Source organism: Medicago sativa, chromosome 7 (assembly GCF_051527215.1).
Source record: "Medicago sativa cultivar Bolivia chromosome 7, Bolivia_mono, whole genome shotgun sequence".
NCBI classification, from domain to species: Eukaryota; Viridiplantae; Streptophyta; class Magnoliopsida; order Fabales; family Fabaceae; genus Medicago; species Medicago sativa.
In genome coordinates, this window is record NC_140755.1 from 12987236 (window position 1) to 13013178 (window position 25943).

At 30.9% G+C, this 25943-nt stretch overlaps 2 protein-coding genes across 3 annotated transcripts; both read right to left on the reverse strand.

Annotated features, from left to right (window-relative positions):
- Positions 1 to 8920: 8920 nt before the first annotated feature.
- LOC146904367 (UDP-glycosyltransferase 83A1-like) lies at positions 8921 to 11738 on the reverse strand. Its single transcript, XM_085726705.1, has 2 exons — positions 11186 to 11738; positions 8921 to 9986 (listed from the first exon to the last, which is right to left on the reverse strand). Exons 1-2 carry the CDS (start codon positions 11658 to 11660, stop codon positions 9136 to 9138), a joined length of 1326 nt encoding a protein of 441 aa, XP_085582831.1. The 5' UTR covers positions 11661 to 11738; the 3' UTR covers positions 8921 to 9135.
- Positions 11739 to 14016: 2278 nt separating this feature from the next.
- Positions 14017 to 17518, reverse strand: LOC146904368 (protein NRT1/ PTR FAMILY 7.1-like). 2 transcript variants are annotated; one of them, XM_085727047.1, is made up of 6 exons: positions 17099 to 17518; positions 16557 to 16619; positions 16339 to 16414; positions 16018 to 16235; positions 15216 to 15784; positions 14017 to 15040 (listed from the first exon to the last, which is right to left on the reverse strand). In XM_085727047.1, exons 2-6 carry the CDS (start codon positions 16617 to 16619, stop codon positions 14185 to 14187), a joined length of 1782 nt encoding a protein of 593 aa, XP_085583173.1. In that variant the 5' UTR covers positions 17099 to 17518; the 3' UTR covers positions 14017 to 14184. The 2 variants fall into 2 exon arrangements, with proteins under 2 accessions (XP_085583173.1, XP_085583174.1); XM_085727048.1 differs by having other exon boundaries at positions 14055 to 15040; positions 16553 to 16619; positions 17099 to 17389.
- Positions 17519 to 25943: the final 8425 nt, after the last annotated feature.

The following is a 25943-nucleotide window of genomic DNA, read 5'->3' on the forward strand; positions in this document are numbered from 1 at the left end:
AAGGAAAAACTCTGTTTGGATTCTAAAATCCGAAAATCACATGGGCAATTTCTTAAAAAAAAAAACAGGGTGTAAAAAGTAATTTCCAAATATATATTGTTGGATACTTTTGAGATATTTTATGGATATTCCTAACATACTTTCTAATATGTATCGTAGAAGTATTCAATTTTTTAGTGATTTAAAAATATATTTTGAATACGTTTGAGATACCTCGTGAATTTGTATTCAATGATAAAAGCAGAACATGAATATGAAAGAGAGTTGTCTTACAAGTTGTTCGAGAATGGTTACAAAATATCATTTTTCAAAAAACAAAATACTAAGAAGATTCGTCAAAATTCGATCAAGTGAGGGAACCACTTGGACATTGCCACAATCATCCTTCTATGGAGATCCTTCAAGCAGAGACTAAAGTTAGTCAAGTTAAATGCACTTATTATGGATTGTTTTACAATTTGCAATGCTAGTTGTATTTTTGATTTTTCCACATTACAATTGTGTGTGCCTATGCAAGGCCTAGGAATTTTCTTAGGGTACAATAATTAACTAACATAACTTTTTAATGAAGATGACAATGCACATGAAAAGATGAGTTCATTTGCTTTTGAATCTTGCTAAGACCTAAGGCGACAATTTCAATTTAGATGATTATATAAATCAACAATGCTAGTGAAATTTTCTATTTCCTTATCATAGGGCATATTCTGAAAATTGTTCCTTAGATGAATTAGTGAAGATTTTAATTTCAATCATAGAAAAAAAGCTTTGTCAACAAAAAATTCCAGCTTCCTTCCAAACGGTTTTCCACCAACTTAACCTACATAACCTTATCATAGGGCATATTCTGAAAATTGTTCCTTAAATGGAGCTCCGACAATGGATCCCAGCCCATCTCCGCGCCTCAATCAACTTGGTTATTACATCATGGATGCCAAAATCATAGAAATGGTTATAAAATATAACTGGATGCAGAAATTGAAACAACTATGAAAACGATTTGACTTTATTTTACCTTTTATTATAGAAATAGCTTATACAAGCACTTATATTATGAGCACTTAATTAAGCCGTTTATATCAATAACAATCTTTAGAATGCAGCAAGATCATATAATATTCTAACATTTTTATTTTATTTTTACTCATGGCATAAAAGAAATCAAAACTTTTATACAGAGAACCTCAAAACAAGAAAACAAGCAGCCAAAAGACATAACATTTCGTCCGCATTAACAAATACGCAATAAATTAAATGAGAAAACTGATTAAAACTCAACAAATAATAGCTCAAACTCAACAAATAATTGCTCCCTTAACAACATTATCACTCCCTTAATAATAGCTCAAACTCAACAAATAATTAAAACTGATTTGCAACAAATTATATGTAGGCGTACCAAATTTATCTCAAAATATTTCACAGGAACATAAATATTGGCAATCCAAATTGCCGAACCAAACCAAACAAAGTTAAGTAAAATAATATGTAGGCATACCAAATTTATCTCACAATATTTCACAAGGCGCTTGTTCAACATTCATTTCAAGTGCAACACTTTTTGCAAGATCCGTACTTTTTTATAAAACCTACCTTTGGATAGATTTCAAAATCTATATCTATACGCTATATAAAGAAAATAGCATGCTTCAGCTCTTTTGGGCTGACTTTTTGTTATTTCAAGTACCCCCTTAAACATATTTTCCTATAATAATGTTATACTAGTGTGTTATTAAAAAAGATAAGAACTAATTCTTTCAAAAAAAAAAATTAAAACGATAAGAATTTTTATTATATATGTTAGATTATTGTTGTCAATATAAAATGATAAATATGGTTTGTTGAGTTTGTTACATTTGAAAGCCACAAATATCTATACTATATAATTTTAATCTATATCAAAAAAATTATATTTTTTGAAGAATCGCAAAAATTATATAAAATATAATTTGTATTTTACAAATATCTATACTATATAATTTTAATCTATATCAAAAAAATTATATTTTTTGAAGAATCGCAAAAATTATATAAAATATAATTTGTATTTTACACGCAAATTTTGATAAATTATCGTTGATAATATACATACGTTAGCGCAATTAAAAAAGCAGCAAGACGTGCACGTGAGTGCCCATCTTTTTATTAGTAATATAATAACATAGATTCTGATTGTTTTATGGTATCCTCGATGCACATAGATTTTTTTTTATTATAGCAACATAGATTCTGATTGTTTTATGGTAGCATCGATGCACATAGTTTTTTTTTCTTAAAGGCTGATGCACATAGATTTAAATTCCAACTTTTTGTTGAACATATTAATAGCAAACAAATTATCATATCTATACTATATATAAAGAAAACTACATCTTTCAGCACTTTTGGGCTGGATTTTTCCTTTCTAAAAATACCCTCAATTTTCAATATAAATAACACATGTAACAAATAGAGAAGAATAAATTTAAATATTAAAATAAAAGTGTAACAAACACAAATGTCCAATTTTTTCCTATGTCATTTAAAAAGTGTAACAAACTAGATGAGTGTGTCTATACTTACTTTTTCATTATACCAATTATACCCTTAAACAGTGTCATTAAAAAAAATAAAAATTTAGATTATATTTTTTTTGTTATATTGTTGCTTTCATTGAAATAGATAATCATGGTTAGTTTGATTTGTAATAATTTGAAAGAAAAAAAAATTATATTTTTTTACTTTTAAACAAAATTAAAATTTCGTAAAAAAAAAACTGTTCATAATTTGTAAACGTTAGTATAATAAAAAGAGCGGAAAGACGGACACGTCTTTTCACTAGTGAAGATAATAAATTCATGCCACAAAATATAAGAGTCATTTGTTCTTGATGGCTCACATATTGAATACAATACAAAATTACCAAAAAGTATTTTGCCTCTTCAATGACGTTAATGATTGACCTTCTAATATTGTGACAAAAGAAAAATAAATTTATTTTGAATTTTCTGTCCAAGATAATGGTAATGAATTTTATGATTCTGAATGCGTTTGCATTATCAAAGGTTTTATGTTTTGCTTTTGTAGTTTAGCTTTTACTTCACAATTTTGAGTTTAGTCTTTAATTCACAATTTTGTGTTTTTGTTATTTTGCGTTTTGTAAAGAATGGAATGTGACTTACACATCTGCCTTCAAGTTTCTCAACCATTATGTTTCTTGAACTACCAGATCAAGAAAGCAATGAACTCGGACTCCATAGTAGAACATGCTATACAAGTTTGTTTGAAATACTTCCATGATATGACTCCTTCATATAAAGTAGAAATACTTCTTGAACCGGTGGAATTGATCTCATCGTTATCAGTAACCTAATTTGTATTATAAAATCATTCTAACACAACAATTGATGTCTCATGTACTCACTCTTATGCGTCTCTCGTTGATAACATTCATTCCTTTATGTCGAAGATTGGAATGTTGTGTTTGCTCATGCTTTGCGTTAAGGAAACTCTTGCATAAATTGGCCTGCTAAATTGGATGCATCACTTTCTCATGAGTAGATCACCCAAACTTGTCCATCTCTCCTCTTGAGATACTATTTAGTTGATGTTAGGAGAACATTATTCTCCCACCTTAGTTTTTTCTCTACTATCTTTTCTTGTTGCCATTGTAGTCGTCCCATTGATAAAAAAATAACACATGTATAGTTTTTCTTTTCCAACAAACTTGTGAATCACATTTTTTTTATCTATTGTTCCTTTTTTTTTATCTATTACTATCGTTTTTATAAAATGGAGTAGATATATGAAGTAGTACATTAATGTGGGGTAAATCTATGAAAATTTATTTCTAAAATGGATTTGTAGCATAATGATGTAAAACACATATATAAAAATTTATTTAGAAAATGACTTTGTAGCATAAAAAAAAGTGTTTTAAAAATTTAACTAGTATTTTTTAAAAAGTAGAAGTTTTGTGTTTATTTACCAAAATGAAAATCACTTCTTTAAAGCTCTTTAATGGGAACTTTTTTCTACTCTTTTTATGGGAAATAAAATAATTTTATCATCCAAGAAAAGAATTTAATAACCTTATAGAAAACATAAGAATGCATATATTATATCCTTTTATTTCCATAAAAAAATACTTTTTTTTAGACAATAATAATTTGAAACAAACATCCCTTAATTTATTCTATATCATAACAGTATATAAAGGGGATACAACTGTTTTAGTTGAACAAACCCCTGAACAAACCCCTAAAAAATTGAGTTTTTCATTTTTTTACTATTCATTTAAACTATTTTATTAATTTTATAATATTATTTAAATTATTAATTAAAATAATAGTTAAATCTCAATTAAATATGAATACACTAAAGCAATAGGAGGAATAATCCATAAGTATTATGGGAAACTATAAAAAAAACCTATAAAAAAAACATTTATTTTGACCTTGTGTTTTTCCATCAAAAAAATTATATATTGTGTTTTGGTGTAACATTTTTCTTTTAATTAACAAATTGTACCCTTAAACTATCAAAACGACAGTTAAGTAAAAACATAAAATCAAACTCATATGACAATTAAAAAGAAACAAAGAGAGTAATTATCTAAATTTTTCTCTATCAATTTACTATTTAAAAAATAATGAATTGTTAAACAAATAAATAGTTAGAATTTAAGACAAAGCTTGTGTGATCTCCTTATGTGTTTTACATATGGTTCTTAGCTAAAAAAATATTTTATGTGCCTATAACAAACTTTGAGAAAATTGTGGGTTTATGAAAATCATGAGTAGTTTAGTTAGGCACCATATGAAAAGCACCTAAGGATAAAACTTATATGCATTTCCTTAAATGCTTTTGTTGTGGTTCTTTACATGAAATACTTATAACTATATACCCATGATTTCTCAAATCCACAATTCTCTGAAAATTTTCTGTAACCACAAAGTTAAATTCATGTGAAGAACCATAAAAAAGCACGTAAGAAAATGCACATAAGTTTTGTCCTCAAAATAAAATATTTTTTTTAATAACAAATGTTAGCAATTATGTTGTTAAAAGAACAAAAAAAACAACACAACAAAATAAGGGGTGAGAAATCCTACCATAACATAATAATAGGGAAAAGCACGCACGTTAATTAAATATCAAAAGAATATAATCCTCACCATCTCATCACTCTCAACAGTTATTATGTATAATCACTTCATTACACATATCACAATAGCACATCATTTTCACACTTAAACATCAAGTACAAACATCATCATATACATGCATATGGCCTCTCCTAACAACCGATATGAATGTGGTACCACACCTACTCTTCCATTTTTCCAGAGTTATGTTACTGGACTTTTCTCTACATAGTTTGCCAGAGGTATGTTACTGACTTCATGCCCTAGACTCTATATGGACACAAGGAAATAAATTCAGCAAGTATTGCACATATACACTTAAACACATAGTCACATAACCCATATATTAATGCAAGACTCTTCCTAAGATTCACGACTCTATTGCAAGCACACAAAACATTATTACTCTCCTCATCATTATAGATAAAACATCATCTCTCTCCATCATACTATTATAGTTATCGTCATTCTCATCGTCTCTATAATATAGACATTATCATCCTCATCATAATTTAACCATCAGTACTCTCCTCATCATTATAATATAAACATTGTTCCTCATCGTATTTATTTATTCACACACACACACACACACACACACACACACACACACACACACACACACACACACATATATATGTAAAATATCAATCGCCATCACTCTTTGTCACAATTATAGGATTCCTCATCATTACTCTTTATCAAGCTGTTTATATCACCACCTTATCTCTTCATTAATCCAACCCTTACGCGTGACTCATTTCTACGTCAATATCCCTCTATTTTATTTTATTATTCATCTTACAGACATACTCTATTCTCTCATTTATTTTAGGCTCTTTATAAACTTTATCCTTGATATGATACCCTATTCATCATTCTTAGTCTCAAGATGTTTTCTTAATCATTATCATTACATACAACTTCTCCTCGTTATATAACTTGGTTCTTCCTCACCATTGTCATTAACTCTTTCATACTTACTCTTCTCCTTAAAGCGACTTTATTTCTTATTACCTAATTCTCACATTCGTCGTCATCTATACATCAACCATTCTCTTAATCTTAACTTCATTTTAATTTAAAATTATTATCACACCTTATCATTACCTTCAACTTCAGCAATTTTCCTCACTACAACTTCATCATAATTCAATGTTTTATTCTCTTGATACCAGTTGTTATTATCATAGTCTAACCTTATAACTAATATCTCTTATCCTCTTTCCTAATCATCTTTCTCTCTTATAATCGATGCATATCCTAACTCACAACTCTTACTACCCCTCACGTCATTCATTTACTTCATACACAACTCCCTATCTTCGTTTACATTTCATAACAATCCCCTCATCGTCATCAATTCTCTAATTTAACCTATTCATCAATCCCCTCCGTTAAGATCTTGTCCAATTATTCATGAGTAACTTGACATTCATCCTTACCGTGACTGACATCTCTCACCATATCCCTTTATTTAACCTATTCCCCTCTATCATCGGTTACCTACACCTCATCGTATCTTTATCATTACCATCTACCTTGACTCTTCTTCTCTTCAACCTAACAACCTGCCTATGTTATCGCTCTTCATATATACTTGTCGCTACATTTATCCTTTACTTAAATTTAGTACTATTTTCATCTTTATTAGTTCAAGAATTAACCTATTGCAACTCTCTCTACTTTACCTTCAAGTCCTTCATAAGCATCATTTATTACGTTGTTCATCATCGTCATATAACATTTATACTATCATCATGCATCATCATGTTATAACGTTAACATCTCATTCATAGATTAACATCATATCTACATATCATCATCATATATATAGTTTACGTCTTCGTTATTTCAACATCATGTTTAGCACACACATCCATCATTAGTTATATCTCCATTTTCTACATCTTTTGCCCTGGTGACAGGTCTTACCCTTCACTCTTAGTCTGAAGATATTTTTCACTCCATTCATCATCCCTCATAATGTTTTGCCCCTATTTTTTTAAGCTCATTAAGTTTAGGATCCTATCTTCATATATAGTTCCATCGTTACTATCTTCTATTGTTTTCCCCACTATCACCAGTTCATGTTTTAGACTCACCATTTCCTTAAGGTAATCACTTCTATTTATGCCTAAACACACTTCCTCATTTAGATATATAGTCTAGGGATCCTTAATTTTACCTTTCTTGTAGCACCTTTCTTAAACTCACTATTATATTCTATGATGTTTTAAGGTCCATTGAAAGGATTGTGTTGAAGTTCCATGAAAAACACAATATGACCCATGTACGGTAATTCGGGATCAATCCTAAGTCGTCCCAAACTCCCATTTTTGGGACCCTTAACTTACCCAAATGGTCCCTAAACATCACTTTAGGGTCATCCTACTGTTTCGACGTTAATTCCCTCTTAACCTATCCAATTTTACACTCTTTCAGGGTCAAATTCTTAACTGCAATCTCTAAACTAATTTCCCTTAGTTTTACTCTTTCAACAACAATTTTATTTTCATTCATCATAATTTTTCAGTGGAATTATGTGTCATAACAACAATCCTATCTTAAGAATTAAACAGCCCCATCAACAATTTCATCACCATTATAACATCACTCATTTTCTAACCTCTTTACAGTCCCACAACAAAATATTAACCCAAGAGATGAACAGATCTCCCCCTTACCTCGAATCCATAGAAACCTTCGGTTTGCCTTGATGTTGCTGCACTAGGGTTCCGCTTCTCTCCCTCGGCTTCTTTTCTCCCTTTTCTTTGATAAGCAAAATTGATTTCTAATCCCTAATATTCCTATTTATATCCGGGCTCACTATTCTCTATAATTTTCTCCCTTTCTTACGCACTACTCTTTTACTTCTCCCATGTCCTACTTATTAAAATCTTACTTTCTACACCCACAACTGTTTATTTCTTTTGTTAGGACTCTCCTCTGCATTCCTTTTAATTTTCTCAAACCACCTCTCACTCCACATCATTATTTTTATTTTCTCAACAACAAAATAATTCTCAAACGCAAGCAGCATCAATAATAATATTAATCAAAACTCAACCTATTAAATATCATTGAATTAATTAAAAATATAAAATTAGGGTGTTACAAACTCCCACATAATAGTGTTAGATTCTGGTGACGGAGAAGAGAAAAAAGTAGCAACCAAGAACACCAATATTATTTCACAATAAGAACAACATACACTAGTCTTTGTGTTAACACTTTTTATCATTTATGGTTCAAACTGTTGAAAAATAGAGAAAAAGACACTACTTAAACAAAAGACAATGAATTTGTTATGTCATGGAAACGGAAAACAAATTCGGCAAGACTTTAGTGCAATTTAAACGCAAACCCTATGAACACGTGTAATCATGGTCTTAAGCTATGGAAAGCACATAACAATTGCCCAAATTATTGATAAGTGAAAGAAAGGAAAAAAAATATGAAAGAAAAGAGAGAAAACGTATTCTGCTTATCTTTTCAACCTATGTATCCTCCATTAACGCTTTTTGAGGAACTATCAACTGACATGTTAACTCAAGAAAGAAGAGAAGAATAAGAGAATATGAGATAAAAAAAAGAACGAGAAAATTATTATAAAAGAAATTTTAACAAGAAATCAAGTGATAGAAATCACAGGGAGTGAAAAATGCAACGAAAAAGGAAGAAATTGGAAATGAGATACCAGTAGCGACTGATACCATGTTAAGAGTTGATCTCAACCTCCACGGAAATGTAAACTAAGCTTGCAATGTGAAGAGACTTGAAAAAGACAATGAAAAAGAGAGCAGTGAACTTTTATTATTCAACAATTTGAGTATTACAATGAGTTGCTATAACTTTATATAGAGTATAACTAACTACTCTAGCCCATAGCTCCTGACAAACTATAAGTAACCTATCGAACTAACTGCAAAACAGTTACAATTGTTTAGATTAGTTTAGTTGTAAACAGTTACTTGTAGCACAAGTAACCACTGCAATACAATGTGAATTAGGCTTTAACACAACTAATAAACTTTTGGAGATTATGTGATGACTGAGCACCTTCTTCTATATTACTAATGATCATTTTCTTCATTTTCAAACACATTGCCTTTATATCATCATCACCAACTAGTTGATCCACCTTCTTCTTTATCTCTTGCCTTGATATAAAACCATTATCATCTTTCTCTAATTCAAGTCCAGTCTTCCACACATCACAAATATACGATTTATTGAGAAACTGATCAACTGAAAATGGCCAACACAATAAAGGTACACCAACATGTACACCTTCTATGGTAGAATTCCATCCACAATGACTTATGAAGCAAGCAATCGCGGGATGGTTCAAGAGTTTACTTTGTGGTGCCCAACCAACAATTTTACCTTTACTTCCATGGAAATCATTTGGGTATGCATAGTTTACCTTATTGTCATTACTAGGACGAACAACCCAAAGAAAAGGCTTGTCTAGAAGCTCAAGTCCTAGGGCTAGTTCATTAAATTGGTTTTGGTCCATTACTACCATACTACCAAAGGAAACATATATGACAGATTGAGGTGCTTGATTATTCAACCAATCTAAGCAAGTTGTATCTTCTTGCCAAAATGAACTTTTGTTGTTGTTACTTGCCATCAATGGACCAATTGGTAGGAACTTTGGTGATATGGAAAATACACCAGGCTCAAGATCATAAGCAGTGTTGCAAAGCCACCGTTCTCCAAATTTTATAGTTTGTATCTCTTGCACAAAATGATCAAATAACATCTTATCTACGCCGCGCCATGGGAAATTTGTTGTGTCTATCATAGGTATATCAGGGGAGATTTGAATTTCTTGTTTTTTGGTGGGATTGCCTGCAATGCGAAAAGGAGATCGTGAAATATTTGATGTTAATCTCAACATGAGCTCGAAATTATGTTACATCAGATAGTAACAGAAGATAAAATAAACACAAATCATAAATAATGGAACACGGTTGTTTTGTATACACAGTTTGACTGAGTATGCCTATTAAACAATAGTTGTAGTTTCGTATATATTACTTGAGTGAATGAAGGTTTACAAGGAGTGTTTCCATAGTATTTTCTATAGTATTTTTATTTTAGCCCAATTTTAGTAATTTTCTGTTTTGTTTCAGTTTGTTATTTTCGGTCCATTAGGGTTTTGTTATTTCCCTGTTTAAGCTTAAGAGTTGCAGCCTAAGAGAAACTTTTATTCATTCAATGATATTTTAGAGAGTTTTCTTAATTTCTGGTGGATTCCGGAACCCTATTTTCACAAGTTTGTCGCTTGCAAACTTATCTCTTTTCAATCTAGATTTAGCCCTTGCTAGCCCACGCTTCCGACTGCGTCAATATATATAGTACTGCTATCAAAACTACAAATATACTTTTGAACCAGAATGGGGCTTTGCAATGCTACGCTAGCGCGCTCCCACGCCCCTTCCCTCTTCTATGTCTATCAATCATACTCAACAAATTAATTAAAAATAATAGAACAATCATAAGTGAGCCAAGCTATAAACTAAGATGATGAGTTTGTTTTTCTTTCTTTTGTAGAAAAATATGTCCATTTGATCTGATTCCCAAAATTTTATTGAACAACATTCTGCTTTTTTTTTTTGTGGTGTCCGGGATTCGAACCTCGGACTTTGCATATATTATGCATTGTCCTTACCAACTGAGCTAAGCTCACGTGGACAAACAACATTGATGTAACAACATTCTGCTTTAGGATTGAGGTGTGTGTTACTTGAATTTTAAATTGTATATTTTGTAATATAAAATGTTTTTAATAATATTAATTAAAAATATTTAATTTGTACATTTGTATAATCATCTTCTTAAACTTTTCCCATACTTTTTTTTGAGGGAAAAACTTTTCCAATACTAAAATAAAGTAAAATATTCATTTCATATTTCATAAATAAGGAAAGTTCATACAATTATGGTAACAAGAAACGTATTGAATGAACAATAAACTACCTTTATGGAATTCTATTCCAAAAAATTTATTTGTGAAATTTATACAAAAAAATAAAAAATATGATTACCTGCAGAATCAATAATCCCATCCTCAATAAGTTTAGGTATGCAGACAGCACAAGCCAAAGTAGTGGCAGAAGCTGGAAAAAGTAGAGCCCCTTTGATTCCCAAATTGTGTCCCACTTCCAAAGCCCAACCCATATTAAATGTAGCAACAATCCATTTGATATTGTTGTCAACATTCAAAGCATTAACATCTTCTATAAGCTTTGGAAGTCTAGGAGGCATGGTACTTTTAATTGAAAAAAGAACTTTCTTTATATCACTTCTATCATCTTCAGGCTCCAAACCATCTGGGAGTGTCACCACTTGTATCTTGTCTTGCTCGGAAACACCAGCTTTCGATCGTTTATGGTTAAACTCAGTATGTAGAAAAGTGACCTTGCAACCATGTTTGGCTAGAACTTGTGAGAATTGCATAAGGGGGTTAACATGTCCTTGAACTGGATATGGTATAACAAGAAAATGTGGCAATACACCCATTTGCTTTGTTGCTAGAAATTAATTATATTTTATGACAAGAAGTGTAAATATTTTTAGGACAGAAGAATGGTTCTTGGTGAAATATTTGTACTTTGTATTCATTTTATAGTCACATATTCTGGAAAACTATGTACAAATCAAAGTCAGGGTTGGTGAATTTGGAAATGTCAATTATTACTTTTCAAATATTTGAAAATAACTTTCATTGCAACATGTCAAATTCTTGAGAAAAGTCTTGGCAACCATTGGCAGAAGCAATGCTCTAATACTATTCTAAAATGTTTGATTGGATTTGGGTTACGTCTTTTATTTTAATTTGAAGTATAAGTTTAATGATGCACCACTAAAATTCAACACCTTCATTGACAAATGATTATATAATATCTTGACTTTTTTTGACTAATATGATCAGATATTTTTTACAACTATATTTTATGGGTTTTTCTTTTTTTTATTTTTAAAAGTTGAACATGTTAATAAAAATCAAAATAATAAGTTTATATTGGATGAGACTTTTAACAAATATTTTATTTTTTTAGAGATTAAGATATATGAATTGAGAAAACTATGAGAGAATTGAGGAAACCTTATAAAAAGTTAAATTAAAAAGTATCATAGTTTAGAAATGACACATATAAACGATAATGCTAGGTTTTATATAACATTATGATTTTATTTTATTTAATATGCTCGTGTTTTTATTTGATTTTAGTTTCAATTCACTATATTTTGGTTATTTTTTTTTATTTTTAGGAGAAGAGCAAGTAAAATGAAGAAAATTATGAGAAACATGCAAATTACCAAACTTTGAGGATAATGAAATAAATTATGGTACTTGAGCACCAAGTAAATGCAAAAATGTTGAAAGGTCAAGAAAATCGTTATTTTCCCGTAGCTACAAGGTTACATTTTTTATGGGTTCGGATTATATGATCCGAACTGTTTTTCTTTAGTTACACTTCCAAGAAAGTTCGGATTATATAATCCGAACTGTTTTTCACTTGAAAAAGGGTGTTTGTGGGGTGTTCGCATTCTATAATCCGAAAAAAGCAAGTAACGTTCCCTATTTTTTTAGGGTTTCAGATTACAAAATCTGAATTGGTGAAAAACTCATTTGTTTTCATCCTATAATAAAGGAAAAACTCTGTTCGGATTCTAAAATCTGAAAATCACATGGGCAATTTCTTAAAAAAAAAACAGGGTGTAAAAAGTAATTTCCAAATATATATTGTTGGATACTTTTGAGATATTTTATGGATATTCCTAACATACTTTCTAATATGTATCGTAGAAGTATTCAATTTTTTAGTGATTTAAAAATATATTTTGAATACATTTGAGATACCTCGTGAATCTGTATTCAATGATAAAAGCAGAACATGAATATGAAAGAGAGTTGTCTTACAAGTTGTTCGAGAATGGTTACAAAATATCATTTTTAAAAAAACAAAATACTAAGAAGATTCGTCAAAACTCGATCAAGTGAGGGAACCACTTGGACATTGCAACAATCATCCTTCTATGAAGATCCTTCAAGCAGAGACTAAAGCTAGTCAAGTTAATAAATGCACTTATTATGGATTGTTTTACAATTTGCAATGCTAGTTGTATTTTTGATTTTTCCACATTACAATTGTGTGTGCCTATGGTAGGCCTAGGAATTTTCTTAGGGTACAATAATTAACTAACATAACTTTTTAATGAAGATGACAATGCACATGAAAAGATGAGTTCATTTGCTTTTGAATCTTGCTAAGACCTAAGGCGACAATTTCAATTTAGATGATTATATAAATCAACAATGCTAGTGAAATTTTCAATTTCCTTATCATAGGGCATATTCTGAAAATTGTTCCTTAGATGAATTAGTGAAGATTTTAATTTCAATCATAGAAAAAAAGCTTTGTCAACAAAAAATTCCAGCTTCCTTCCAAACGGTTTTCCACCAACTTAACCTACATAACCTTTGTTGTTTGCATGGTATATCTTGATGGAGCTCCGACAATGGATCCCAGCCCGTCTCCGCGCCTCAATCAACTTGGTTATTACATCATGGATGCCAAAATCATAGAAATGGTTATAAAATATAACTGGATGCAGAAATTGAAACAACTATGAAAACGATTTGACTTTATTTTACCTTTTATTATAGAAATAGCTTATACAAGCACTTATATTATGAGCACTTAATTAAGCCGTTTATATCAATAACAATCTTTAGAATGCAGCAAGATCATATAATATTCTAACATATTTTTTTTATTTTTACTCGTGGCATAAAAGAAATCAAAACTTTTATACAGAGAACCTCAAAACAAGAAAACAAGCAGCCAAAAGACATAGCATTTCGTCCGCATTAACAAATACGCAATAAATTAAATGAGAAAAGAAAATTTAATATCCTAGCTACTAAAAACTAGAAATTTATCTAATGCAAAAGAAACTTGTCCAAAACAAAAGAAGAAAGCAGATGCTTTGAAAAGATAGAAAGAAAACACATAAAAATCAAGCTTCTCTGAATCAATCAAACTTTAGCAATCGCTTCATCGTCCTCTTGGCTTCCGAGATTCACACTACCTTCAAAGTTATTGACGCCCTTGTACCACCGAGCACAGAACACGTAGACGACAAGGTTAAGAGCACTTAGCGCTGCGAGGAGGTAGAAAAACCAATCCATGTGCCCAACATTCAAGTTATTCGGTATCCATCCCGGTTCTTCGCCTTTAGCAGTGACTGTCATCACACATTTCACCATCATGCTGCTAACATAGTTTCCAAGAGAAATTGAAGCCATACAAAGTGAACTTCCAAAGCTTTTTATGCCATCGGGAGCTTGACCATTGAAGAATTCCAACTGACCCACATACACAAAAACTTCTGAAGCACCAACAAGAACATACTGTGGAATTTGATAGAATATACTCAGAGAACTAGCCTTCTCTCCCGGCATAACATGTTTTAGCCTTACAAACTCCGTTGCACCAGCTGCAACCATCGCAAACATTCCGATAACTAGGCCAACTCCCATTCTTTGAAGTTCGCTTATCCCCTTAGGATTACCACTTAATTTTCCGGCCAAGGGAACAAGAACTTGACGATAAAGTCCAGTACATACAAGGACACTACATATATCAAACACGGACATGGTTGCTGCTGGGAACTGAAAATTTCCTGCCTTATTGTTCATTGCATCGCCTTGTTCGACAAAAAGAGAAGCCATTTGTGTGAATACAACAGAGTAAATAATAGTGCACAGCCAAACTGGTATCATTCTCAACACACATTTGGCTTCCTCAACTTGAGTTACAGTACAAAGCCGCCATTGGTTCCCGGATTCATTCCCGTCCTTCAATGTCCATGTTGCTGCCTTGTCCATGAATCTGCTCAACTCAACATATATATAAAAGGTAAAAAATGAGTTTAAAACTTATATCTTGGGAGTGAAAATGCATACTTTCACTGAATATGCATATAATTAAATTCTTCTTGTAATACATATGCATCTATATTATATATGTTATACTTGCTAGTTTTCGAATGCAGTAACATATGTACCTTATATCGTGGGAGTGCAGAATCTTTCTGCTTCCTTTGATGGCGGATTCATGGCCGTCAACCTCGTAAAGTTGGTCCTCCTTGGCAGGTTCAACATTCCACTTCCTAGCGGCAGCGACGAAGACCTGAATTACTCTTATGACAGGATTCCCACACGCCTTAACATAACGATATCTTCGAGATCCTGCTAAGAATGAAATCAAGGCTATAATAGCAGAGGCTAACGAGACACCGAAACCCAACGTCCACATACCGGAATCTTCATAATAAACCAAAATGGTGTTGGAAAAGAGTGATCCAACATTGAGTGCAAAGTAAAAGTAACTAAAGAAAGACTCTCTCGAGTAAGTGTTTTGAATATTCTTATCATCATCATCATCAAATTGATCAGCTCCAAAGGTTGCTAAGGTAGGTTGATGCCCTCCATATCCAAATGCAACCATATATATTGACAAATAGAATAGGCCTGTTCCCAACGAAGTTGGTTCGTTGCAAACGGTATGTTCATTACCGCAACCTAATGGTTTGATCAATAACAGCCATGATGTCAAAGACAAAAGCCCTAAACCCTGCATCAATGAATGCATATATGTTCAATATCCATTTATTCATTCATGATCAATTAATTAATTAATTGTTCAACAACTATAAGGTACAAAAACAAGATTAATGCAAGTCTTCAATTTCATTCGTATAATATCAAGTCAAATAGTAGATAAGTTCGAATCAAGTCAATGCAAACAGTCTTAAATTGTTCAATACATGCATGTAATATCAAAAAAGAAACATTATAGTAGCATACCAGAACAAAGAAGAGCTGAAAGATAGTGCATGTTAAGTATCTTCCCCAATAAGAATCACTAAGGAATGCTCCCAAGAGTGAAAAAATGTAAACAGTTCCAGTCCACTTGCTGACATTGTTAGCAGCCTCGGCACTGTCTTGACGAAGGACTCTTGTTAGGAACAGAACCAAGTTCACTCCAACTCCAAAGAATGCCAGTGTTGCTAGGGCTTGATTAGCTGCATTCATTCATTTAATTTCCACTTAGTTCATTTAATTACAATTACCATGTATAAATGATGATAATGATGAGTCAAACAATTAATGATTAGGTTAGAGTACCTAGCAAGATGTATGCAGTTTTCCATCCTCCTTTACTCTTCCCAATTGCCACTTTAACATGATTTCCTTCTATCACCTATTTTAATTTATTTTTTTATAAAACCAAACATTATATCACCAAACATATATTATTAATATATAATTGACGAATCCTTCACTTGGTTCGAAAATGGCAATGTTAACGACATTCACCAAGAATAACTAACTAACTAACTAACCTCAGCTGCTTCAATCTTGTCAGGATTGACAGTGTAGGAGGCGACAGATCCTGCTGGTGACATCTGCATACATATACATACATCAAAACCATCCATAAGATAATATTGCATTCATTCAACAGATGTAAGATTCAATGATTGTTTGTTACCTTATTGTTTCTATACAATAGATGCAGTATGTTACTATTGTCATATTCAAATTCTGATGTAATCTGTTATTATGTTGGGATATATATATTACATTTTAAATCAATCAAGAGAAACATTTCCTTCTCAAATATTATTTTGTGCTATACTTTGTGAATTTTTTAGTGAGTTCCTTTATAATAAATAGTATATGATGCTATAAAACACTTCAGGGCAATTTCGTTTCTAAAAACAATGACATGTGATTATGTATTTTTCTTTTCAATTGTGACATATTTGCAAAAACTTCCATAATATATTAGCTAATACCTATAAGCATATATCAATAGGTTGACACCAATAATGAATAAATTAATCGAATGTAATCATATATATTTGTGAACGAATGAATGAACCTTTTGCGAAATTTGGTGACTGATAAAGTGAACTCGCCCGGAATAGTGTCAGATTCTGGCGACGGAGAAGAGAAAGAAGCAGTAACCAAGACCACCAATATTATTTCACAATAAGAACAGCATACACTAGTCTTCGTGTTGACACTTTTTGTCATTTATGGTTCAAACTATTGAAAAATAGAGATGAATACACTACTCAAACCAAATACAATAGAATTGTTGTGAAAACCACGGTCCTGAGAGCAAATTAGGCAGACTTCGGTGCAATATAAACGCCGATCCTATGAACACATCCACTTGAGGTCTAAGGCTATGGAAACCACAGAGCAATTGCGTAAATTATTGATAAGTGAAAGAAAGAAAAAAAATGAATGAAGAGAACAGCATAACATGAAAGAGAGATAAGGTAATCTGCATATCGTTTCAACCTAAGTAAGTACGTGCCCTTTTTAATAGTATCAAAACTGCTCCCCTATTCTTCTGTAACAACATTATCAATCCCTTAATAATAGCTCAAACTCAACAAATAATTAAAACTGATTTGCAACAAATTTTGAGCATTTGGTGGCATTTGGCGGCACGTCACCGATTTCTGGATACAATTTTACTGACTTCCACTTGTTAGCTTCCAAATTCTTAATTCCATTCTTAATTAATTTTATTTTTTTATTGTCTAATAATCTAATTTTTTTTGGCTTATGATCTTGTTGACTCATACACAACATAAATATTGGCAATCCGTTCCACCAAAAAAACCATATTTATCAAAAATATATGAGCCAATATTATCAACATAAATTATATAATTTTTTATATAAAATATAGTTTGTATTTTACACACAAATTTTGATAAATTATCGTTGATAATATACACACGTTAGCGCAATTAAAAATGCGGAAAAACGTGCACGTGAGTGCCCGTCTTTTCACTAGTAATTTCTGATTGTTTTATGGTATCGTCGATGCACATAGAGTTCTTTTTTTATAACAACATAGATTCTGATTGTTTTATGGTAGCATAGTTTTTTTTTTTTGAGAGGCTGATGCACATAGATTTAAATTGCAACTTTTTGCTAACCATATTAATAGCAAGCAAAATATCATATCTATACTATATATAAAGAAGACTACCTTTTTCAGCACTTTTGGACTGGATTTTTCCTTTTCAAAAATACCCTAAATTTTCGATATAAATAACACATGTAACAAATATAATAATAGATAAGAATAAATTTAAATATTAAAATAAAAGTGTAACAAACACAAATGTCCAATTTTTTTCTTTGTCATTTAAAAAGTGTAACAAACTAGATGAGTGTATATATACTTACTTTTTCATTATACCAATTATACCCTTAAACAATAATTTTTTCTATAATAAAGATTGTTGTTGGTGTCATTAAAAAAATTATATTTTTTTGTTATATTGTTGCTTTCATTGAAATAGATAATCATGGTTAGTTTGATTTGTAATAATTTGAAAGAAAAAAACATTTATATTATTTACTTTTAATCAAAATTAAAATTTCATAAAAAAACAATGTTCATGATTTTCAAACGTTGGTGCAATAAAAAGAGCGGAAAGACGGACACGTCTTTTCGCTAGTCAAGATAATAAATTCATGCGACAAAATATAAGAGTCATTTGTTCTTGAAGATTCATATATGGGATACAATACAAAATTATCAAAAAGTATTTTGCCTCTTTAATGATGTTAATGATTGACCTTCTAATATTGTGACAAAAGAAAAATAAATTTATTTTGAATTTTATGTCCAAGATAATGGTAATGAATTTTATGATTCTGAATGCGTTTGCATTATCAAAGGTTTTATGTTTTGCTTTTGTAGTTTAGCTTTTACTTCACAATTTTGCGTTTAGTCTTTAATTCACAATTTTATTTCACAATTTTGTGTTTTTGTTATTTTGCGTTTTGTAAAGAATAGAATGTGACTTGCACATCTGCCATCAAGTTTCTCAACCATTATGTTTCTTGAACTACCAGATCAAGAAAGCAATGAACTCGGACTCCATAGTAGAACATGCTATACAAGTCTGTTTGAAATACTTCCATGATATGGCTCCTTCATATAAAGTAGAAATACTTCTTGAACGGGTGGAATTGATCTCATCATTATCAGTAACCTAATTTGTATTATAAAATCATTCGAACACAACAATTGATGTCTCATGTACTCACTCGCTTCTCTCGTTGATAACATTCATTCCTTTATGTCGAGGATTTTGGAATGTTGTGTTTGCTCATACTTTGCGTTAAGGAAACTCTTGCACAAATTGGCTTGCTAAATTGGATGCATCACTTTCTCATGAGTAGATCACCCAACCTTGTCCATCTCTCCTCTTGAGATACTATTTAGTTGATGTTAGGAGAACTTTATTCTCCCACCTTAGTTTTTTCTCTACTATCTTTTCTTGTTGCCATTGTAGTCGTCCCATTAATAAAAAATAACACATGTTTAGTTTTTCTTTTCCAAATACAAACATATGCATCACATTTTTTTTATCTATTGTTCCTTTTTTTTTTTATCTATTACTATCGTTTTTATAAAATGGAGTAGATATATGAAGTAGTACATTAATATGGGGTAAATCTATGAAAAATTATTTCTAAAATGGATTTGTAGCATAATGATGTAAAACACATATATAAAAATTTATTTAGAAAATGACTTTGTAGCATAAAAAAAAGTATTTTAAAAATTTAACTAGTATTTTAAAAAAAGTAGAATTTTTGTGTTTGTTTACCAAAATGAAAATCACTTCTTTAAAGCTCCTTCATGGGAACTTTTTTCTACTCTTTTTATGGGAAATAAAACAAATTTTTCATCCAAGAATAGAATTTAAGAACCTTACAGAAAATATAAGAATTCATATATTATATCCTTTTATTTCCATCGAAAAAATACTTTTTTTTGGGACAATAATAATTTGAAACAAACATCCCTTAATTTATTCTATATCATAGCAGTATATAAAGGGGATACAACTTTTTTAGTTAAACAAACCCCTCAACAACAACAAAAAAAAAATGAGTTTTTCATTTAAACTATTTTGTTATTTTTATAATATTATTTAAATTATTAATTAAAATACTAGTTAAATCTCATTTAAATATGAATACACCAAAGCAATAGGAGGAATAATCCATAAGTATTATGGGAAACTATAAAAACAAAACTTTAATTTGACCTTAATTTTATTGTGTTTTTCCATCAAAAATATATATATATTGTGTTTTGGTGTAACATTTTTCTTTCAATTTTATATTGTGGTTTGGTGTAACATTTTTCTTTCAATTAACAAATTGTACCCTTAAACTATCAAAATGACAGTTAAGTAAAAACATAAAATCAAACTAATATGACAATTAAAAAGAAACAAAGAGAGTAATTATCTAAATTTTTCTCTATCAATTTACTATTTAAAAAATAATGAATTATCTATTTTTGAAAAAAATGTTCTAAATTAAATATAATTTAAAATAAAATTTAATGTAGGAGAAAATTGCTAAACAAATAAATAGTTAGAATTTAAGACAAAGCTTGTGTGATCTCCTTATGTGTTTTTCATATGGTTCTTAGCTAAAAAAATATTTTATGTGCCTATAACAAACTTTGAGAAAATTGTGGGTTTAAGAAAATCATGAGTAGTTTAGTTAGGCACCATACGAAAAGCACCTAAGGATAAAACTTATATGCATTTCCTTAAATGCTTTTGTTGTGGTTCTTTACATGAAATACTTATAACTATATACCCATGATTTCTCAAATCCACAATTCTCTCAAAATTTCCGGTAACCACAAAGTTAAATTCATGTGAAGAATCATAAAAAAAAACACGTAAGAAAATGCACCTAAGTTTTGTCCTCAAAATAAAATATATTTTTTTAATAACAAATGTTAGCCATTATGTTGTCAAAAGAAAAAAAAAATATAAATAAAAACAAGATCAAATGATTATAATAATAATAATAATAATAATAATAATAATAATAATAATAATAATAATAATAATAATAATAATAATAATAACACTAATTAAGGATGACAAAAAAATTATACACATCCTTCAAAAAAATATATATACACTTGGTATCCACATATTAAATTCACCATATATGTTGATAACTCTGCAAGTATCTAGACTTATAACAAAATAAAAACAATGACATGTGATTATCTATTTTTCTTTTCAATTCAATTATGGCATATTTTCAAAAACTTTCATAATACATTAGTTAGTACCTATAAGCATATATCAATAGGTTGACATGAATAATGATTTCAGAGAATAAATTAATTGAATGTAATCATATATATTGTGTCGTGCCGGTGTGGGACACACACCTCCAAACATAGGAGTCAATTACATTAAAAACAAAGAAAGTGAACAAACGAATGAAACTTTTGCGAAATTTGGTGACCGATAAAGTGAACTCTCCCGGAATAGTGTCAGATTCTGGTGGCAGAGAAGAGAAAGAAGCAGCAACCAAGAACACCAATATTATTTCACAATAAGAACAGCATGCACGAGTCTTCGTGTTAACACTTTTTGTCATTTATGGTTCAAACTGTTGGAAAATAAAGAAGAATACACTACTCAAAACAAATACAATAGAATTTGTTATGGAAACCACCATTTGTAAAGTAAATTCGGCAAGACCTTCGTGCAATCTAAGCCAGGTCCTTTGAGCATGTGCACTCGTGGTTTTAAGCTATGGAAACCACAGAACAATTGCCCAAATTATTGATAAATGAATGAAATATGAAGGAAGAGAACAACATATCAGAAAAGAAAGAAAAAGTCTTCTGCATAGCATTTCAACCTAAGGTATTTGCCCTTTTTAATAGAGTATGAATATCAAAACTACTTTCCTATTTTTATGTAACAGAACTATCACAACTCATCATATATTAAAATGAGACCTAATAATAAGGAGTTGCCAAAACTGTTTGGCAACAAATAATGAGCATTTTGTAAGATTGGACGATGAGAAATTTAACATGAACAATTTAAAGTCATGGTTCTAGCTTCGTTTCTGGCATTGTTTGGGTCTTAGGTAAGTTTGAGAAAATGACCCGTTACATAACATATCATCTATAAATGAGACGTGCATTGATTGCAAAAGTTGGCATATAAGTTATCATAATACATTGTTTTGAAAGTTACGCGCTAACATCGCAACACATCGTGTGTCAAATATGTGTCTTATATTATGTATTACTAATAAAAAAGAATAACAAAACAAAACATGAGGCCAAACCAAACTCAACAAAACTAAGTAAAACCATTATGCATACCAAATTTATCTCAAAAGATTTTCCGGCCACTTTGTTGGAAAGATGGGCTCAACCTTGATTTTAAGTGCAACACTTTTTACAAGAGCCATACTCTTTGTAAAACCTACCTTTCAATATATTTCAAAATAAATAACATAAGATTCTAATCGTTTAAAGGTAGTGTGATGCACGCAGACTTGGATTGCAACGTTTTGCTAACCATATTAATGGAAAATTAAATATCATACCAAGATAATAATTTCATATGACGAATTATAAGAGTCATTTGTTCTTGATGGCTCACATCCAGGGTACAACAAAAAAATATCGAAAAGTATTTTTTTCTCATGCTAATGATTGGCCTTATAACACTTTGACAAAAGAAAAATAAATTTATTTTGAATTTTATGTCCAAGATAATGATAATGAATTTTATGATCCTCATTGCGTTTCACATGATCTTGAATTATCAAGGATTTTATCTTTTGTTTATGTATTTTAGGTTTTACTTCACAATTTTATGTTTTGGGAAACAAAATGCTAGGGGCGTGAAAATGAAAGCGCTTGGTTGAGGATGTGAAAAGAAAATTATGTTTAGTTGTAAAGAAAAACAGGTGAGGGGTTTGGGTTGAAGTTTGGTAAATGTTTGGACCCTCTTTATGCTTTTGGCTATATATACCCCCTATAAAACTAGTCTTGTTATATAACCCCCTAACATTTTATTTTTGGACCACTTATTGGCATGGGCCCTAGGCCTCGCACCTCAGGTTTATGCCCAAGGTCGGGGGTCTAGCTGCATTGAAGTAGTTGTGTTGTGAGAACCGTTATAGTGCGTACAATGACAATGTCGATGAAAATGGCGATGATGGAGATAACAATAAAGACAGAAAGGATTTTTGGAAGTGATTTTGGCACCTGTAGAAATGGTGGTGAGATCAAGCTTTTGGTGACGGCAAAGGTGATTTTGGCACAGTTAAGAGGGATATTACTAAGAAAATATTGTTGATTTTATGGATATCCTATATTTATTTTAAAAAATACTTAGCTGTCAAAAAGGAAATTTGGGTAAGGTTGAATGTGTGCTTGTGCAATTCGTGGGTGAGGTGTATCGTGTCGTATAACAGGTTTGATTATTTCAAAATAGGAAAAAAGAAATCTTACTGTTAAAAATGAATTAAATAAAAATAAGGAAAAATAATATTTGAACACTTTACCAATGTGGGACAAAAATGATTCTATATTGCCATTGTCCAACAATCCCCTGCAACACATGTATTAATTACCTTAAATCTATGATTTTGTGATAGACAAAATTTACACTTTTTAAAGGTCATGCACACATTTTTTCAAAAAAAAAAAAAGAAGTTCATGCGCACATCTTGGGTACTCATGAGTGCTATATAAAAATAGCCCAAGTTTTTCATAGAAGGTGGTCCACCTTCACACTTAAATAGGTGAATCTATCAAGTGCGTCTCAAAAATACCACCACGAAAGACTCTAAATTTATTAAGAACATAATGATGCTCAACCTTAAATTTAACAAGAGGTAAGTCCATCAAGTCCACCTCATAAGGACCACCATGTTGGAACAAAATGAGTAACAATGCCTCTTAAGTTTTAATGATAATAAGGTATTAAAAGTTCAATTGTATATGCTAATATTTGTTCAAGTGTGCAGGACCATAGACTAAAATTCTTATGTCTTAAAGCAAAGTATTGGTTATGGAAGAACAAAATTAAAGTAAAGGAATTTTCAAGAGAAGCTTAGTTGCAAGTCAGAATCTGAAGAAGTCGGAGTCTGAAGACCATCTAGAAGTTGACTATCAGAGTCTGAAGTTCACCCAGAACCTGAAGATTCATTAGAAGCTGAAGTGAAGAATCTGAAGCTAGTTATTATGGATATTTGAAGACACAAATATGCAGAAGGAATAGAAGACTGAATCAACGGATATTTTGAAGAATTAGAAAGGCTTTGGATGCTTATCCATAGAGAAAGGACAGTGAAGGACAATAGTACAATTGTATAACCACTACCTCCATTACTCCAACATTTCATGCGCATAGTACAAGCTACACATGTGTCTCTACTGGTTAATTCTCATATCAAGGAATGGTTTTCAAATTATTCCCTCCTAGGATATTAACCATAACAAGTAACAAATCAATGATGATTGATCAAGCTTCTACAACGTCTCTTTCATACATCTATATAAAGGAATGGAGACTTGAAGATTAGTAGAGACTCTACAACATTTTACTTGTGCCAAAACACTACTGAAATTGTTGTGCATCAAACTCTTAAAATTTCTTATGAACTTTCATATCTTTGAAATCTGAAATTGTTGTGCATCAAACACTTAAATTTTTTTATGAACTTTCATATCTTAGAAATTTTAAATTCTTAGAGTCTGAACTGTTTTGTATTGTGAACATCACTGATTGTATATCAAGTGTTCAACCCAAACTTATTCTTTGTAATTTTTTTGTTTAGGAAGTCTCTTGCTTTTGTGATGGAGCATAGGAAATATCTTGCTTTTGTGCTTGAGTATTTGAAGTCTCTTGCTTATGTGCTTGAGCAATTGTAATCTTGTGTGATTATAGTGAAAATATCATTGGAAGTGCAAGGGGGACTGGACTACTTCCGGATTGTGGAAGGAACTAGGATAATTGCTTGTGTCTCTTTCTTCTCTCTCTCTCTCTCTCTCTCTCTCTCTCTCTCACACACACACACACACACACACACATTCTCTCTCTATCTCTTTTATATTTGTTGCATAAGACTCTTTACGTTGTTCCAGATTCTGAACACTATCAGACTATGGACTCTGGACTTAGTTAAAAAGATGAGAAAAGTCTAACACAATCCAACCCCCCCTTCTTGTGTTTTTCTCACATTCACACCCAACAATTAGGGTTATGAACTAATTAAGAGCTAAAATCTCAATATTCCCACAATGCATTGCTACATGACATGTAGATGAGAAGTGTAAGACAACTTAGCATTCATATGGCTTCATTTGACCATGGAGGGGATCCAACATATTTTCCTTAACACAAAGTCTTAAGCACCATTCCCCTTGACGATTCAAGCACTAATTTCCGCATTAAATCTTTAGTTAGAGGATCCACGAAGTTCCTCGCATATCTAATGAACTCTAAGGAGATCACACCATTTTTCAACAATTCTCTTATTGAGTTGTGTCTGACACGTATGTGACTCCCCTTTCCATTATAAAAATTATTCATTGCTATTCCAATAGCTGCCTATGAATCACAATGAAGAGAAGCCGGTATAGACCGTTTCCCCCACAATGGCACATCCGCCATCAAGTTTCTCAATCATTTTGTTTCTTGATCATACAGATCAAGAGCAATGAACTTTGACTCCATAATATAATGCTCTATACAAGTTTGCTTGGGGGACTTCCATGATATGGCTCCTCCACCTAAATTAAAAATATACCCACTGGTGGAAATGGTCTCATCATTATCAATAACCCAAGTTTCATCACAAAATCCTTCTAACAAAGCAAGAAATTTACA